Source organism: Phalaenopsis equestris, unplaced genomic scaffold, assembly GCF_001263595.1.
Source record: "Phalaenopsis equestris unplaced genomic scaffold, ASM126359v1 Scaffold206200, whole genome shotgun sequence".
Taxonomy (NCBI): domain Eukaryota; kingdom Viridiplantae; phylum Streptophyta; class Magnoliopsida; order Asparagales; family Orchidaceae; genus Phalaenopsis; species Phalaenopsis equestris.
Genome location: NW_018225623.1, coordinates 353,543 through 372,502, shown reverse-complemented (window position 1 = coordinate 372,502; position 18,960 = coordinate 353,543). Strand labels below are relative to the sequence as shown.

The following is an 18,960-nucleotide window of genomic DNA, read 5'->3' as shown; positions in this document are numbered from 1 at the left end:
ATAGGTTCTAAAGATAAATTCTGAGATAACTTATAAGACTTAATACAAATGATACATCTTGAAAAAAGAATTTTTATTGGAGAAGATTTAAATGGACATGTCGGTAGAACGGTAGAAGATTTTAGAAATATTCATGATGGCTACGATATTAGAGTGATTAATGAAGAAGGTAGAGCTATTTTAGATTTTGCTTTAGCGTATGATTTTATTATTGCTAATACTTTATTTAAGAAAAGAGACGCGTATATTATTACTTATAAGAAATACTTCCAAGAATGGATCTAATAAAACACAAATTGGTTATTTTCTTACGAGAAGAAGAGATCGTCGAGAATATAAGGATTGTAAGGTCATTCCAAGTGAGGAATTAAGTACTCAACATTGATTATTAATTTTAGATTTTAAGATGAAGAGTTGTAAAATAAGGAATATTATGAATTATCATCGTATAATTAGATGGGGCACATAAAATACACAAATAAAATTATTTTTATGAGTAAAATTCAAGATTTCAAAATTTGGGATGCTCATGAAGAACAAGTGCAAAAGTTGTACTTGGAGAATAAAAAAAAGTTTCTATAAATAAAAATAATTAATGGTGGAATAATAATGTGCAAGAAAATATAAAATATAAGAAGGTATGTTGTAAAAATTAGTTTAAATGTAAAAGCTTAGAGAATTGAGAAAAATTTCAAACGACTCATAGGGAGTCTAAGAGAATAATTTGTGACGCTAAAAATTCTGTTTTTAGTGATTTTTTAGTGATCTTTATAATTGATCTTTATAATAGATTAGATATTAAGGAAGATGAAAAATATATGTATAAACTAGCCAAACAAAGATAAAAGAAAAGTAAAGATTTAACTTAAGTAAAGTGTATTAAAGATGAAACTCAAAAAGTGTTTTTCCTATAAAAAGATATTCAAAATAGGTGGATGAGATATTTTAATAAACTTTTTAATGAAGTCTCAAAAAATATGATCGACCTTAGTGATATTAATATCGTTAATAATAATAAAATATTTCATTTTTACCGTCGCATTATAAGGAGACTTTAAAGAAAACCTAGGGTGAAAAGTCTTTAGAACCTGATGTTATCCTAGTGTGTAAATATTTAGGAGATTTGGGAGTCTTTTAGCTTACTAAACTCTTTAATATTATTTTAAAAACTAAAAAAATGCCTGTAAAAACTAATATTTTAAAAACTAAAAAAATGCCTGAGGAGTGGAGGAAGTGTATTTTGGTCCCCATTTTTAAGAATAAAGGCGATGCACAAGAGTGTGTCATATATAGAGGAATTAAGTTGATGTGTCTTACTTTAAAATTATGGGAGAGGGTAATTGAACATAGGTTAAGACATACATAATCAATTTGGATTTATGTCGGGCGGCTCCACTATGGAAGCTATACATTTATTGAGGGGTTTGAAGGAGAAATTCAGAGATAATTAGGAGGATCTACATATGATTTTTATTGATTTAGAAAAAGCTTACGATAAGGTCCCAAGAGATATCCTTTGGAGAGTTCTTAAGAAAAAATGTGTTGATATGACTTTTTATTCAAGTCATTAAAGATATGTATACAAGAACTGTTACTTGTGTTCGAATAGAAGGAAAATTGACAAAATATTTTTTTATTTATGTTGGTTTACATTAGGGATCGGGTTTAAGCCCATATCTTTTTTTGCTTTAGTTATGGATGGTCTTACTGAGCACTTACAGGAGGATGTACCTTGATATATGCTTTTTGCAGATGATATCCTTCTCGTGGATAAGACGAGAGAAAATACTCAGGAGAAACTTGAATTATGGAGGTCTACCTTGGAGTCTAATAGCCTTCGTTTGAGTAGAACTAAAAATAAATACATGGAATGTAATTTTAGTAGTAGTAGCTCTAATGACAAAAAATGTAACTATGGGTGATCAGATTATTAAAAGGAGTGAACGCTTTAGATATCTCGGGTCTTTTGTTCAAATTGGTGATATTTATGGGGATGTTATTAGTAGAATTTAAGTCGGTTGGTTGAAGTGGAAGAATGCTTCGAGCCTATTATGTGATAGAAAAGTATCACTTAAATTGAAAGGAAAATTTTATAAGATGGCGGTGAGACATGCAATGCTCTATGGCACTGAATGTTGGCCTTTAAAAGAGAAGCATAAAACTAAGTTAAGTGTTGCCGAGATGAGAATGATTGTGTGGATGAGTGTCTTTACACTTAGAGACAAAATGTGAAATGAATATATTCGTGATAAGGTTGGTGTAGCTCCAATGACGGACAAAATTAGGGAGAGTCGTCTTAGATAGTTTGGTCACATTAAACGTCGGCCATCTGATGATCCGATTAGAAGAATAGATGTGTTAGATTCGACTTATGTCAAGAAAGGCGGAGGTAGACCTATGATGAATTGGGCTTATTCTATAAAAAATGATCTTAATTTATTAGAATTAAATGAAAATATGACACTAAATGTGACACAGGTGAAAAAGGATTCATGTAGCCGACCTCACTTAGTGGGATAAAGGTTTTGTTGTTGTTGTTGTCTATTGTGTGATAGAAAACTTTCGCTTATACTGAAAAAAAAAAATTTATTAGATGGTGATGAGACCTGTAATGCTCTATGGCGCAGAACATTGGCCTTTAAAAGATAAACATAAAATAAAGTTAAGTGTTGCTGAGATGAGAATGCTTAGGCGGATGAGTGGCTTGACACTTAGAGACAAAATGCAAAATAATATATTTGTGCTAGGGTTGGTGTAGCCTAGTGACGGACAAGATTAGAGAGAATCTTCTTAGATGGTTTGGTCACATTAAACATGGACCATCTGACGATCCTGTTAGGAGAGTAGATGTTTTAGATATGACTTATGTTAAGAAAGGCAGAGGTAGGCCTAAAAAGACTTGGTTTTATTGTATAAAAATTGATCTTAATCTTAGAATTAAATGAAGATATCACACTCAGTAGGGCACAATGGAGAAAAACAATTCATGTAATCGGCCCCACTTAGTGGGATAAAGGCTTGTTGTTGTTGTTGTGGAAATTTTAACATCACAGAACAATTTATGCAAATAAAAATAATGTATTTGTTCAGAATTTCATTGAATTTATGTTTTTTTAATTTTTCGATCACATTTGGTCAAATTACTTATAAGAATGGATCTAATAAAAGCAAATTAATTATTTTCTTATAAGAAAAGAGATTGTGAAGAATGTAAAGATTGTAATGTCATTCTAAGTGCAAAATTTAAATACTCAACATCGATTATTAGTTTTAGATTTTAAGATGAAGAGTTGAAATATAAAAATATAATGAAACATTATCATAGAATTAGATGAGGGGGCTTAAAAGACACATGTAAAAATTTTTTTATGAGCAAACTTCAAGATTTTAAGATTTGGGATGTTCACGAAGAAGTTAATTCTATGTGGAATAAAGTAGCAGATACTTAATTAGTGACAAAAGATATATTTGGAGAATCAAAAGACAAAACTTTTATAAATTAAAATTGTCGGTGGAATAATTATGTGTACGACAAGATAAAAATATAAGAAATTTTGTTATTAAAATTTGCTTAAATCTAAAAGCTTAGAGAGTTGGGAAAAATATAAGGTGACCCATAGAGAGCTTAAGAGAACTATTTGTGATACTATGAATTGTTGATCTTTATAATAGATTAGATACTAAATAGGGCAAAAGATATATGCATAAATCAGTCAAACAAAGAGAAAAGAAAAGTAAAAGTTTAATTCAAGTATAATTCTTTTCAAAATGAAAATCAAAAGGTATTTTTCTTAGATGAAGATATTCAGTAGTACCTGATAGTATAACTTTAGAAATGTGGAAATATTTAGAAGAATTGGGATTTTTTTTGCTTACTAAACTTTTTAAATGTTATTTCAAAAATTAAAAAGATGCCAAAGAAGGGGAGGAAGAGTATTTGGTACCCATTTTTTAAGAATAATGGGGATGCGCAAGAGTGTGCAAATTATGGAGGAATTAAGTTATTGTGTTATAAATTAAAATTATGAGAGTAATTGAACATAGGTTAAGGCGCGATACAAAGATTTTCCATCATCAATTAGGATTTTTGTCGGACAAGTCTACTATGGAAGTTATACATTTATTGGGAGGTTTGATGGAGAAGTACAATAAGAAGGATCTACATATCATTTTAATTGATATAGAAAAAACTTACGATAAGATTCCAAGAGTGTTCTTAGGAGAGTTCTAGAAAAGAAAGATGTTGATAGGACTTATATTCAAGTAATTAAAGATATGTATACTAGGGTTGTTACTTATGTTCGAGCAGGATGAGGATTGACCGAGTATTGTCCTATTTCAGTTGGATTACATCAAGGACCGACTTTAGCTTGAATCAGAAGGATGTACTTTGGTGTATGTTTTTCACTGAAGATATCCTTCTTGTTGTTATGACTAGAGAAAGAGTTCAGAAAAAAAAAAAAAAAAACTTAAAATTATGGAGGTCTACTTTAGAGTCTAAATGCCTTCGTTTGAGTGGATCTAAGGATAAATACATAGAATGTAATTCTATTAGTAATAGATCTAGTGGCATAATTTTAACAATGGGTGGTCAAATCATTAAAAGGAGTGAACTTTTTAGATATCTTGGTCTGTTGTTCAAAATGATGGTGATATAGATGGGAATGTTATTAGTAGATTTCAAGTTGGATTTTGAAGTGGAAGAATGCATCGAGCCTATTGTGTGATAGAAAAGTACCGCTTAGACTTAATACCGCTTAGACTTAAGACTTAAAAGAAAAATTTTATAAAATGGTTGTGAGACTTGCAATGTTTTCTGGCACAGAATGTTGGCCTATAAGAGGCATAAAACAAAGTTAAGTATTGTTGAAACAAAGTTAAGTATTGCTGAGATGAGAATGGTTAGGTGGATGGATGTCTTTGTACTTAAGAGACAAAATGCGAAACAAATATATCCGTGAAAGGGTTGGTATTGCTCCAGCATCTGACAAGATTAGAGAGAGTCATTTTAGATAGTTTGGTATCATTGTCGACCATCTAAAGGTCTGGTTAGGAGAGTAGATGTTTTAAATTGAATTTATGTTAAGAACAGTAGAGGTGGACCTGAGAAGTGCCGGACATGTTCTATAAAAATGATCTTAATCTCTTAGAAAATATGACACTTAATAGGACACGATGAAAAAAAAAGGATTCATGTAGCCGACCCCACTTAGTGGGGTAAAAGCTTGTTGTTGTTATTGTTGTTGTCACATAATACGGTCTAGATATTTATATTAGTCATGATCTTGAGTTATGTTTTCACAACCTTAACGATGTGTGAGTACTCTAATACTATGAATTTTATTAAAATGCAGTTTATACTGTTTAACATAGTTTCAGAATTTATGTAAGAGAAATAAAGACAGCATTTTTTTTTGGTTAAGTGGATTATTCTCTTTTCTTTTTTTTATTATGATCTATGTGCATACCTTCATGAAAGTGATTAAATTTAGTCCTTAAATTATTCTCATGTGGGAGATAAAGATCAGTGGTTTTGATATAATATTTGAAGTTTTACCATCACTTTGATAAAATATATTTCTTGGAGCAATTACTAAGTTACCTTTATAGTATGGTCTGTAGGGCTAAGTTCGAGTCACGAAAGCAGTATCTATTCAAACGCAGAGCTTAGAGTGAATATAATAGTCTCTTCGTACATTTTGTATTTAGCAGTAGCTCCATGCAATATGTAAACCCTTTTAATTAATAACTAAAAGATAAATTATAGATATTGAAAATATCAGTGATACTCAACTAAAATTCTTATGGGATCCAGAACTCTAGTGCTGGTTTTATTGCATCCTAACAAAGTTTTATTTGGTATATAATTGTGTTTGTGTCTAAAGTGCGTCCATCCTTATTGTCCAACATCTCTGCTGAGTCTACACGCCCGGTAAAAAATGTTGAAGTTTTTTTGTAGAAATTAAAAGGTTAGCTGCATACAGACATTTAACCCAGTTTTTTAGGGAGTTTTGACCCCTGTATGACCATTGTTTTCTTAATGTTGTCTGCATATCTGTTACTTTTATATTGTTGTTGACTATTTCTGAAAAGCGAAAATTACATACATTTTTTTTTTTTGAGAAAGCTCAAGGGCTAATATATTAAAAAGAAAAAAATATACAAATAAGTTGTATCAGAGGGCCGAAACATGACACCCTACCCACACGGTAAACATCACATGCAAAATGTTCCAAAAAAAGAAAATACATAAATTACGTGAGAGCCCAAAAAACCAAAAGTACCAAAACACGTAGTATCAGTTAGCTAGAGAGCGACCCAATTTTGTCTTGCCTCTGCCTCTAGTTCTAGGAAAGGATTCAGCTAACAAATTGGTAAGATGAGTGTCATTACCAGTAGTAACTAATGTATCGTCCAATAAGTTCTTGAGCTCGAGTCGGCCTCCATTCTTCTTCCTCTTGGAATAAACCTGACATTCCTCATTCGAAGACTGGCTCATCTGATAAGTGGATTGGTCTAAAGTGTGTCGGACATATGTAGGTTGTTGAACATTGGAAGCAACTACTTGTTGTACCAACTGATCTTTTATTGGATCAAATGAGCACTCGTATGTCTTGACATGTAAGTGAGTCTTCTTCAATAATAATGAGTGGTATAAACACGTTTGGATCAGTACTTGTAGTATGGGGAGATGTTTCATGGGACTCCAAAGTAGCATGCTCCAAACCAACAGCTGGAATAGAGTGTTTAAAAGCAGGAGCATCCAGGGCTAGAACGGCTTGGGTGTAATGTTCTTCATCGGGAACAACGTCAGTCAGATGAGTAGAGGTATATGTCGTATTGGAAAGAGGGTCGGGTTGCACATTATTTTTGAATAAGTTGTTGATCTTTAGCAATATCCAGTCTTAGATGAGGATGCAAGCGATAGCAAATAGTAGAACTGTGGCTAAACATACTAAAATGAGAGCAATAAGGAGGGTGTGGTTCTATTTCAATCTTTTGTCAATACCCGTTGTGAGTCGTTCCAATCAATACCTCATTCGGAGCTGGTTGGGTGATATCTCTCTCAACTAACACATAAGCCACAGAGGGTCTGGTGATAGCAAGCGTACCTTGAAAGACTTACCGCAAACAATTGCCAAGGAGTAGAGATTTCCGAGCTGAACAGGTGTAGCTTTAACCCCAGAAACTTTATCCAAACAGGAATAATAGGGGACTCCGCTTTTGGATCAAAATTAACAGTCCACTTCTAGATTTTCATAAAATGGTTGTCAATTTTGATTACCTTACGAGAAAAAATACAAGTGCAATCCGCATCGTGAGATAACTTAATAAATATATTTAGGTCGTCGAGTAAGTCAATGTTCCAACTACTTAATAACTTCATAACATCAAAATCTTTCTGAATAATCTCAAGTTTTGGGTGGTCATAAAGGAATTTTCCCACTAGAGCAAAATACTAAGAATACGCAAGAGTACTGATTTCAACCTCAGAGAGAAAAAGAACAAGATTCTGATTTTTTTTATTTTAATGAAAGTGTGATCACAACCACCTTCAAGAGCGTCGTGGAAGGATTGCGGAACATTGCAGGACTTACCAATACCAAAACCAGACAATGAACCTGAAAGAGGGTTACGAGTAGGATTAGGAAAGTCGTCGGCAATGGCAATGGCACTGGGATAGGAACGTAGTGTCGAGGCCATCTCCACAGGCAAGATGATTGCGGTCAGATTTTGGAGCGGCTTGGCGAGCCGCGTCAATCTACGAGGCAACGCAGCAGACTTTGGGCGCATCAAATTGCGAGACGAAACCGTCTGTCAGGCATGGAATGCGACCAGACAGGCGCATTAAACTCCACCACCTATACCACAGAGATTCTTTTGTGGAGTACACAGTTGAATTTGATCAACTCATGCTAAAATGTGAGTTGGAGTCAGAGGAGAACACAATAACGAGGTGCTTTGGAGGACTGAGGTTGACTATTAACTATGTGATGTAGTTATAGCCGAATTGGTTCCTACTCGATGTACAAACGCTTGTTTTAAAGCTGGAAGAATATCACCAGCTGACAACCACACCTTACAGACATAGTTCAACCCTAGGATCAAGCAACAGGAGTCCACCCAATGAAGTATCACAATCAACCTCGCTCAAGGAAAAATGAGTTTAGAGTGGAGGAAAAGCGGAGAACTCTAGCACTCCCAAATTCATGCCTGCAATGAAGTGCCTCAAGTGCCACATATTGGGGCATATTACATATGATTGCTCAAATAGGAGGTTAATTTTCTTCACCGAATAGGAGCAGGGAGAAGTACTGACTTCCAACTGATGAAAAAAGCGATGCTAGTGCTTAGCCCATGAAAGAGACTCCAACAAGAGTATTTTTGGTTGTCTTAGAAGATAATGAGTTCGAGGAGTGAATATTTGAAAAAGATTAGCCCCTGTTGCAGGAGTTGTCGGATAACTTGATTGACAATTTACCTCCTGAGCGACTACCATCAAGAGAGATTCAACATGTCATAGATCTCTTTCTAGAAATTTTTAGGCCAAACCAACTCTTTTATGGGATACAACCATCTGAGTATGAGAACTTTCAAAAGCATGTTACACACTTGATGGTTGGAGACTTGGTTCGTGGGAGTATTAGCCCAGATTCAGTTCCAGCTTTGGTTGTGCCAAATAGGAATAACTACTTATTATATCAGAACAATCTTTGGAATGATAAGTGTGTTTCAGAGTTGTTTGGAATAAGCGTGGGCATATATTTTGTAATATAGTTTCTTCAGACACATCAAGACAATGAATTTACTACGACTGTGATAAATTGGTTGCAAAAGTTTCTTGGGATGAAGACAAAGCTTCTCATACCCAGGGAGAATGATGCGGAAGCCAGGGACCCGCATAACTGCAGAACACACGACGCAGGAGCCCAGAGCAGCAATACCGTTGAGATTTTTGCAAATACTATGATTGCTGGATGGGTCGGACGGGAATGTCATCCCGTGAAATTTTCCTTGCGGGATTTTTCTACCTGCCTTACTATCAAATCAACTAGAATTTTCTTACCTTTTTTGTATTTTTCCTTTCATTTTCTTGTAATTAGGGTTTAGTTTAACTATTAGTATACATATCATATGTAAAAATTGTTTTAGGAGACTTGATTTGGTTTGTGTGTTTAGAGATTGTATCTTTGATTTCTTCTTTAATGGAGTGTCATATTATTTTTCTTTTGTAAGTGCTTTATGGAGGAATGTGTGGTGAATCTCCTTAACACTCTCTTTCCTCATCGTTTTGTTGCTATCTTTGTCATTTTCAGCCTGGACAGCTGCTGAACGTCGTTTATTGACCACCCCTATTATCACCCATTGCTATTCCACAACAACCTCCCTGCCAAATCCCCTTTCCGAACACCTTATAGTAGCCCTAGAATGGCATCATAACACATTGGTATCATAAACCTATGCATGAAAAATGTGAATTTCACTTTTTAAAGGGTATTGATGGTGGTATTTCTGATATGATGTTAGGTTTTAGATATGTAAATTCATAAGAATTGTGTGGTATGTTATGTAAATGCCCTTTTTGAAAATCATGTAGCTTAAAAAAGATTGCTGATCAGTGAACTAAGTTTTTATTTTTTCTGACCACTGAGTGTTTGATGAAATGTTTTTTTGATAGGTCAGTGAAGTGATTGATACAGAAGAAGAAGCTGTTGATGATGCTGTGATTGATAAAGTTGTAATTGATGTTTCAAATTTGGTTGGTTTTGTGGGTAAACCAGTATTCCATGCTGATAAAATCTATGACCAAATGCCAATAGAAGTTGTTATGGGGCTAGCATGGACTGCTTTGGGCGGATCTACACTATATGTTGAAACGACGCTCATCGAGCAAGGAGAAGGCAAAGGCACGCTTCATCTTACAGGTCAACTTGGAGATGTCATGAAGGAGAGTGCGCAGATTGCCCACACTGTTGCCCGAGCAATTTTGCTCGAGAAAGTTCCAGAAAGTTCTTTTTTTGCAAACTCAAAACTTCATTTGCACGTACCTGCTGGCGCGACGCCAAAGGATGGGCCGAGTGCTGGGTGCACCATGATCACATCATTGCTCTCCCTTGCGACAAATAGGGCTGTAAGAAAGGATCTTGCCATGACTGGTGAGGTTACATTGACTGGACGTATTCTTCCAATTGGTGGGGTATGTTCCGCATTTTTTGTGCTCTTATTTTAATAGTTTTTTGTGAAATATTTCTTTTTTTCCCTCTTGGCTTGAATTATAAATTTAAGCTTGTTGACTAGTTTACAAGATTTTTTTTTGTAAAGCATAACTTCGAAGGTATTGTTGTGCATACTTATTCACCGTTGTGGTGGTTATGTGCAGAGTAACAGAGTTTTGCTCCGTAGTTTGAAACTCTGTTTGGCTCCTTCGCATTCAATAAAAATTCTTCTTTTCTCCTTTAAATTATGCTAGCGTCTCATATTTAGACAATTCAAATCAGACTTTATGCCATTTTTCTTACGATCCCCTTGATGATTTGACCAGAAGTGCAATTTCTTGTTATTAATTTTTCTATTGTGTAGCTCCCTCTTAATACGTATGTCAAAGTCCCCATTTTTATGCATTGTGGTATGGTTAGGTTTGACTAACTGCAACTCCTAAATAAACATGCTGAAAGAGCAATTTAAGCTTCAGAAGCCTCTTTATTAAATATGCTTTGGTTGTTTGATAGGTTATAATTTTTAATTTAATTTTAGGAAGATTTACATACATACCACTCAATTTATATGTGTTCACATATCTAACACCTAAACTTCAATTTTTACATATATGCCACCTAACTTATGCATGAAAAGGTGTATTTCATTTTTAGGAAGTTAGTAATAGTGGTATTTTTCATGTGATATGAGAGATTTGGTGGTGTAAATATAAAAAGTAAAGTTTAGGTGTTAGATATGTAGATACTTAAGAATTGGGTGGTCTGTATGCTAATGATCCTGTATTTTATTATAATTTGTATTGAGACCTACATGCTGATTGGAATTGGAAGTAGTGTCCAATTGTACAAATAGCAACTATCCAAAGAACCAAAAGGGTATCTGCAGTATATTACTACAACTATACAATTTCATAGCTGACAATTGCTCCCTATCTTTATTCTAAGTCGCGGTCTTCAATGTTCCTGTGCTGTCTTCAACCAGCGATCTGTGGGCTCTCATATGTCATGAGTTCCCAATGGCTGGATCAGCAAGTTGGTTTATTTTCAGCCACCTGCAACAGAAATTTCAACACAAAAGTAGATTAGTGCAAATAATGAAATTTATATATATAGAGGTTAGACAACGAAACTTGATTTAGGTTATTTTTTGAATCAAGAATTGTGGACTTTTAGGCATAATGTTGACATGTTGTAGGGTTATTCACAAATTCCAGCAAACTGCGGATAAAATCAGGAAGAGAGAAATAGTTATTCTAATGCTTTCATATGATACAGTAGTTACAATTAAAGATCTATTTGGGGCAGCTGAAGCTTATTAAAAAGCTACAACATATCAGCTGTGCTACGAAGCTACTGCGGGGAAGCTATTTGTCAGTTTATTTTGTACAGTTGTGCAGCAGCTGTGCTGCAACTGTTTATGATAAAAAGACATTTCTGCTCCTGTATTATTGTGTTATTCACAACAAAATCAATCATTGTTGCACATTTCTTACATGAAAATAGTATTCAGTTTGAATATTACATAATAAAACTGACATCTTACTAAAAAGTGAGAAAGAGAACAAGCATACTTAAAAAATAAACCTATTAAAGTAACAATTATTATTATAATAATGTTGAATTTAAAATGCATGCGATTAATTTCACGAGATAATTTTACTTCAATGAAACTCTTCATGTCTCATCACTATCAGAGGTGGAATCATCGAACAAATCCACCCAGATGAAAAAATCACAGTTCTCTGATTTATTCCTTGGACACCTGTAAAATTGTCTTTTGTAGCTATGCTCCTATCACAAAGTAGAAAACACTATAATCCATAGTAGTAGTGCAATACATTAAAGACACGAAAGACCTCGAGCTCATCTTTTTTGAAAGCTTTAAAATCACAAAGCATAAACTCTTAGATGCAATATTAGTAAAAAAAGAAGAATAGAAATAGTCCAAGAATGTTTTATAAAGTTGTGAGGTCTCTGAGCTCAGTATAAACCAACGAATAAGCTGTCACTATTAGAAGACAATAAACCTTAAAAAAAGTTCTTAGTTATCTTTACACCATGGAATATCTATGTCGTATTTGTCATAAAAGCATATCGCCACAAAGGCCATCCAGTAAAACCCCTAAGATCATTTATGTCATCATAAACCTCGAGCTTATTTTTTCTTAAGGTTTAAACCAAAAAAGCACAGACACTTGGATGCAACATTAGTAAAAAGATAATAGAAATACATGAATAAAATTTTATAAAGTTGTAAGGTCTAAGAGCACAAAGTATAAACCAATGGGTAATCTATCACTGCAAGAAGACAGTAGATATTTAAAAAAAAGGTTCTTTGTTGCAATTAAATCATGTAATGCCGAGTTCGTATGTGTCACTGAAGCATATTACCACAAGTTTCATCCAGAAAAGCCACATCAGTCATTTGACCGAAAAATAAGGAGTTTTTAGTTATCTTTAAACCACGTGATATTGAGCTCATATGTGTCACAAAGTAATATCACCACAAAGGCCGTCCCAAAGAACCCGTGAGGTCATTTATGTCATCATAGACCTCAAAACAAAAATAAAAATAAAAATAAAAAAGCGCAAGAAAAAAATAAATCTTCACTATAAGCTTTATAATATCCACCGAGTAGCATAGATAATGTCCACCAAATAACGTAAATAATGTCCCCATAGCAGTGGAACATAATGATGTCCAACAAATAAAATAAAATTCAAGCATTCAGATTGTCATGGAAATAGCGTAAAAATAGTTAACTCTACGGTCAGGTGTCATCGATAGAAATAACTCTCTCCTGGTCTGGTTTTCTAGCAACTTCATGGAAAACAAGTAAAGCGGCATGTCTTCATAAATTTTTTGAATTTCCTCTAGAATTTTCACAACTTACTGAATAGAAGTTGTTTGTGATGTGTTAGGCTCATTGATGCATGAAAATACTAATTGTGAAATTTGGCTTCTAATGAAATTCATATTTTCTTTTTATCAACCCTTGGATGTTTTGAAGGACTATTAGATCCAACTTCATTTAGGTTGGGGTTGGATCCTTCATTGGAGTTAGCAATTTGCTCAACATCTACATGCTCAGCTTTGTTAACAGACTCTCTTTAGCTTGGTGCCCATTCATTATCACCTGTGGCAACGACTCTACCAAACATACGATCCAATTTTTTTTCAAGCTCAAAGTGTTCAATGCCATTGAACTTGAATTTTTTTGCAGTTGGAACAACCTACACATTAATTCATAATTGATGTAGTTGAAATTGATATTAAAAAAGTTGAACAACATCTACATGCTCAGCTCTGTTAACAGACTCTCTCTTGGTTGGTGCACATGCATGATCACCTGTGGCAACACCTCTACCAAACATACGATCCTTTTTTTTTTTTCAAGCTTAGGGTCAATGCCATTGAACTTGAATTTTTTTGCTGTTGGAACAACCTACACATTAATTCATAATTGATGTAATTGAAATTGATATTAAAAAAGTTGAAGAATTGGACGTGTCATGAATTTTTACCTCCAATCTCTCGGCCCACCATTCTTCTGAAACATCAACGATTCACTTTCTCGGATCTCAATCCAAAGCCCGTCGATCCTTATTTTAACACTTTTCATATTTTCCAGTTCTTTTTCAACTGATCACACTTATTTTTCGATTGCATTTTATTATTTTCTCTTCCTAGTCTTTTTCTTCAATTTTGTTATAATATTCTCCTATTATTTTTTTATTAAAATAGGTGGTTGGGCTATTTCTCTATTCAACCTCTTTAAGTGAGAGATTACAAAATATTAGCTTAACATTTTTATCTCACATGACAGACTAACTGATTTCTTTTGTTTTACTCATCACGTCTACTAGCATGAAAAATTAAATAACATAAATTTGTGACAGACAATAAAAACTTATCTCATGCATCTGGAAAGATAACAGAAAAGAACAGACACACCACCACCACACCAACAACAAAACTACCCCATAAATACCACCACCACAAATTTATCATCAACACCAACACATTCACTGCCATATCATCACAACCACCACCATCATAACCAACACACTAATAACAAACAACACATAATCACATTCACCACCATCACAACCACCACCATCAGACACAACCACCACCACAAATTCATCATTAGTGGCCGCAAAGCAGCAATAACGACCCATCAAACACAATGGTCGCAAACCACCAATAGCAACCACCCCTCATATGTCACCAAAAAGAAAAAAAAAAGAAATGCACTTTTTTTCTTGAAATCCACACATCCTTGTATGCCACCATCCCTCGCTTAACCCTGCAATCACCAACCCAAGATGAACGAGAAACTGCAAGGCCTACAAATAAAAAATGCACTTCATATATGAAGCAGAAACCACAAAGTGCAAAGAGCCAAAACCTCATGGACCTAAAAAAATTCCAAATTTTACATAAAAAGGATATGCAATCTGGTGTTTACCCTTCCCTATATTCAATTTCTCTATAAAGCAAAGTCCTAAACTACAAAACAACAACCCAGAAACTACAATGAAAAAAAAACTGCAAAGAGCAAAGAGCAAACAACCAAAACCCCAAATACATATATGCTTCCAAATTTCACAATATAATTGATATGCAATCTGGTGTTTTCCCCTCCCTATGTTCTCAATTTCTCCATAGAGTAAAACACTAAATCGCAAAAAACCAAGTCATACATGACAACCACAAACCACATATTTCTCGGAAAACAGGATTGGAATAGATCATTTATAGAAACTATTTCTCCATATAGTAAAGCCACAAACCTCGATCAAGCCATACATAAACAACCACAAACCGCAAAGGGGAAAAACCTTATGGGCAAAGAGAGGTAAGAAGATACCGGAGGACAACGGAGATGAGGGAAATTGCAAACGATTCTCGGTGATTCTAACACGATGAGAGAGGAGGCAACCGCTAGGACAGAGACGCGGGAGAGGAGAAAGGGGAGCGGGGCAGATAGAACAAACTTTTGGGGTAGGGGAGAGATGTGAATGTGAGGAGGGGCAACCCGGTAATATATTAGCAATATAATGCGAGCTGCAGGGTCAGGCCTGCGACCATGTTTTATAGAAATTTTCCAAATAATTTGCCACACCGCACTGAAGAAACATCCAATATAGTGTTTTCAAATCGCACTGCAGCATTTAAGCTGCCCAAAACACAACATAAATGACAAAACAAAGAACCTATTTCGGGCCTCTTAATGCGCGATTAATTCGGAATCTGAACTTCTAAACTTATTCAATTTTAAGTTACATATAATTCTTATGGAGTAAAGAGCCAAAATAGTCCCCTGACTATTTACATGCTTCATTTCACTTCTTGAGTCTATAAATGCATCAAATTAGTTCTCAATATGAGCTGAAATAGTTCTCATGGAGGTCTATTTTAGCCCCATTTAAAAGAATTTGGGAACTAAATGGACATTTTGATAGAATTTGAGGATTAAAATGACCCTTGACAAAGAGTCAAAGAACCTTTTTGACACTTTTCTTAATTCATATGTCAATTTTTGGTTGAATTATAAAGTCTGTATGATGCGGCCATGAGAGGGGCGCCAAAGTGCCCACTCGCATTCCAGCACTTGAACCGACTGGTCCAAGCAAGGGGAGAGTTGTTCAGCTCCTCCTCTTAGGTTTGGCGCCTCCTTTCAAAAATGGAACCCGATCCTATTTATCCTATTAGCATATATTTGTTTTTTTGTGTTTTAGACTTTTAGTTTTTGTGTGTTTTTGTCGAGACAGCCGTCAACATCTCCAAATATTTCCTTCTAGGGTTGTATCCAAGGGTGAGCGGTGCTCATGCTTTATCTCATTCCGAGATGGTGATCCTCGACTTTCCCATTCTCCACAACCTTTTCTCTGCCGTTGCAATCACCATAATTGTTGTAGTCGCTCCAAGAAAAGCACCTTTGTTATCTCCTACAACACCCATACCTTCCACCACCAATCCTCAACCGCTTACCATTCATCCCTGTCGTAACCCTTCCCTGCCACCTACATCCATTCCATTGCAACCACTTTTTCCACTTGCAATCAGCTGCAGCCCTTTTCCTCCCCTACAGTCTACCCGCATAACACTTCCTCCTCCAGTCCAGCCGCCCCTTCTACCATCACCTGCCAAAAGTCACGCAATCCTTCTTCCCTATTACAACCCAACAGCAGCCCCGTAACACCCTCCCTGCTACTTTCAATCCATCCAACCAACCATAAAATCCTCCGTACCTATTACTTCCTCTCAAACCACAACACTACTACCCTCGACCTAAGCCTAGTTTGAGTTTGTGTTGTGTCTTTTCTATTTTCATATTTTCAAGTGTCTTGGTTAAAATCTTTATTTGATTTTAGTAATAAAACTTGCATTTTCAGTTGTTTCTTGGATATCTCCAGTATCATTTGATACCAAAGCCAGCCTAACACTAGTCTTAGTCTAGGATTACCCAAATCAGCCCTCAGAAAAATTTCCGTCCTTTTCACTCAAACCACCACTACACACCCGTCTATCCCTCCAACATTAACCCCTAGCTATGTCGCCGAGGAGACAATTGTCAGAACTTGATTAGGAGTTTACTATGGAATAGATGCAACGACAACTCCTCCGAGTGCTACAACGGATATGTGAGGGGTGAGATGCTTGTGATTCGACAGGTCCTTCAAATTGAGGCTACAGAGGAGCAGCAGTGGATTCTCCACAAAATATTCTACACCCATTGCAAAATTTTGGTGAGTGATGAAGCTCGCCCAACGTCGGGAGATTGACACGGGTATGTGAGGGGTGTGGTAGTCCCCACCCACATTCTAGCACCTCGATCCACCGGTCTATGTTAGGTGAGAGCCATTCGGCTCCTACTTGTAGGTTTGGAGCCTCCTTTCAATAGTGTGCCCAATCGTAATTTTCATATTATTATTTATTTGCTTTTCACATTTTTGGTTTTAAATTTTGGTGTGTTTTCTGTTGGGATAGCCGTCGACGGCTCCAAGTTTTCCCTTAGTATTGTATCCAAGGGTGAGTGGTGCTCCTACTGTATCGCATTCCGAGGTGTTGATTATCTTCGAGCTTACCATCTTCCGCAATCATCCCTCTATTGTCGTTGTTACCGTAACTGCTTCAGCCACCTCACGGCGGCAACTTTGCTATCTTCTGCAGCCCCCATACCTTCCGCCAGCAATCCTTAGTTGCCCACCATGCAATGTCCATACCGTAACCCTTTCTCTGAGACCTCCATCCATCCCATTACAACCGCTTTGTCCACCTGCAGTCAACCGCAGCCCTTTTCATTCCCTACAGTCCATCCGCATTACACTTCCTCGTCTAGTTCAATCGCTCATCCTACCATCATCTGCTACAAGTCACACAACCCCACTTCCTTTTGCAGCCCAACAGCAGCCCCATGACACCCTCCGGCTGCCTTCAATCCACCCAACCAACTATAAGTTTGTTGCTCCTCGACCATACAGTCCTCCATACCTATGACTTCCACTCAAATCATAGCACCACCACCCTTAACCTATTCCATAATTTTATTTGGTCTTGTGTATTTTATAATTTTCTATTTCGGAGTATGATGTTTGTATTTCCAGTTGGTGTTTTGGTTAACTCTGGTATCACTGTGGGAGGCTTTGCTTGAAGCAGTTGGGTAAACAGGAACGAATGCTACTCTTCTCCAAATTTCTGTGTTGCGGCGCAATTCATGGGGTAATAGGCAGCAGCTTTCTACTGTAATGGCTGCAGTTGGCACTCAGAACTTTTCCAAACGCACTTTTGAACTGTGTTTTTCAGTATCTCCAATATTGTTTATCAAAACGCCCTTCTTTCTTCTCCTTCATTTGCCTTGAAAGATAATAACATAGAAATCTCCAATTTATTGTCTTCTTGCTCATGATAAGCTCCCTTACCAGTTCATCATAGTTTTTAATAACGATTTTCTCCTCTATTATAATTCTGATTGGTATCCTGGTTGAATGAATTAGGTTAAGGAGAAGACTATTGCTGCAAGGAGGAGCGAGGTGAAGACGATCATATTCCCCGCTGCAAATCGAAGAGACTTTGATGAGCTTGCTGATAATGTGAAAGAGGGACTTGATGTCCATTTTGTTGATGATTACAGACAGATATTTGAGCTTGCTTTCGAAGAATCCGCAGCTCCGAAAGCCGATGGTGTTGGTTTAAATTCTTGTGCTGAATCATAGCTAGCACCCTTGCAAGACTCAGACAGTTCGCACCCAACACATTATAATTTTGTTAAGGTTTACATCATTTAGTTATCACTCTCAAACAAAATTTTGCATTATTCTTTCTTTGTCAAGAGTTTATGAGCCGAATGATAATATAGAGAAATATGCATAATTGATGATTGATAATCATATTACTCGGAAGCTGTCTAGATGATCTCGGAAACATTCATTTTGTATTGATACTTTTTTTTATTTAATTTTCATTTGTTGTGGAAGAAAAGGGTTGCTTAATTTTGTGATGATTGATGGTGCATTTACGCACGCTACCACCCAATTCCTATTTATTTACACATCTAGCCCCTAAATTTTGCTTTTTATATCTACACAACCCAAATATTTCACATTAGATGAGAAATTCCACCAATTTAACTTTTAAGAAGTCATGCACCTTTGCATGCATGGGTAGGATGGCAAGCATGTAAACAATTGAAGTTTAGGTGTTAGATATGTAAATACATAAGAACTGAGTGGTATG

The 18,960-nt window shown here is 35.7% G+C and overlaps 1 protein-coding gene across 2 annotated transcripts in view; it reads left to right on the top strand.

The window, feature by feature from the left end:
* LOC110036410 (lon protease homolog 1, mitochondrial-like) overlaps window positions 1-18,683 on the top strand; it is a 66,092-nt gene extending 47,409 nt beyond the window's left edge. Inside the window, exons 19-20 of one of the 2 annotated variants that reach the window (XM_020740845.1) lie at window positions 9,680-10,198; window positions 18,222-18,683. In XM_020740845.1, coding sequence (XP_020596504.1) covers window positions 9,680-10,198; window positions 18,222-18,440 — 738 coding nt within the window. In that variant the 3' untranslated portion in view covers window positions 18,441-18,683. Of the gene's footprint in view, window positions 1-9,679; window positions 10,199-18,221 lie in introns of those variants that run through there. The other variant, XM_020740846.1, reaches the window with a different exon arrangement.
* The last annotated feature ends 277 nt before the right edge of the window (window positions 18,684-18,960 follow it).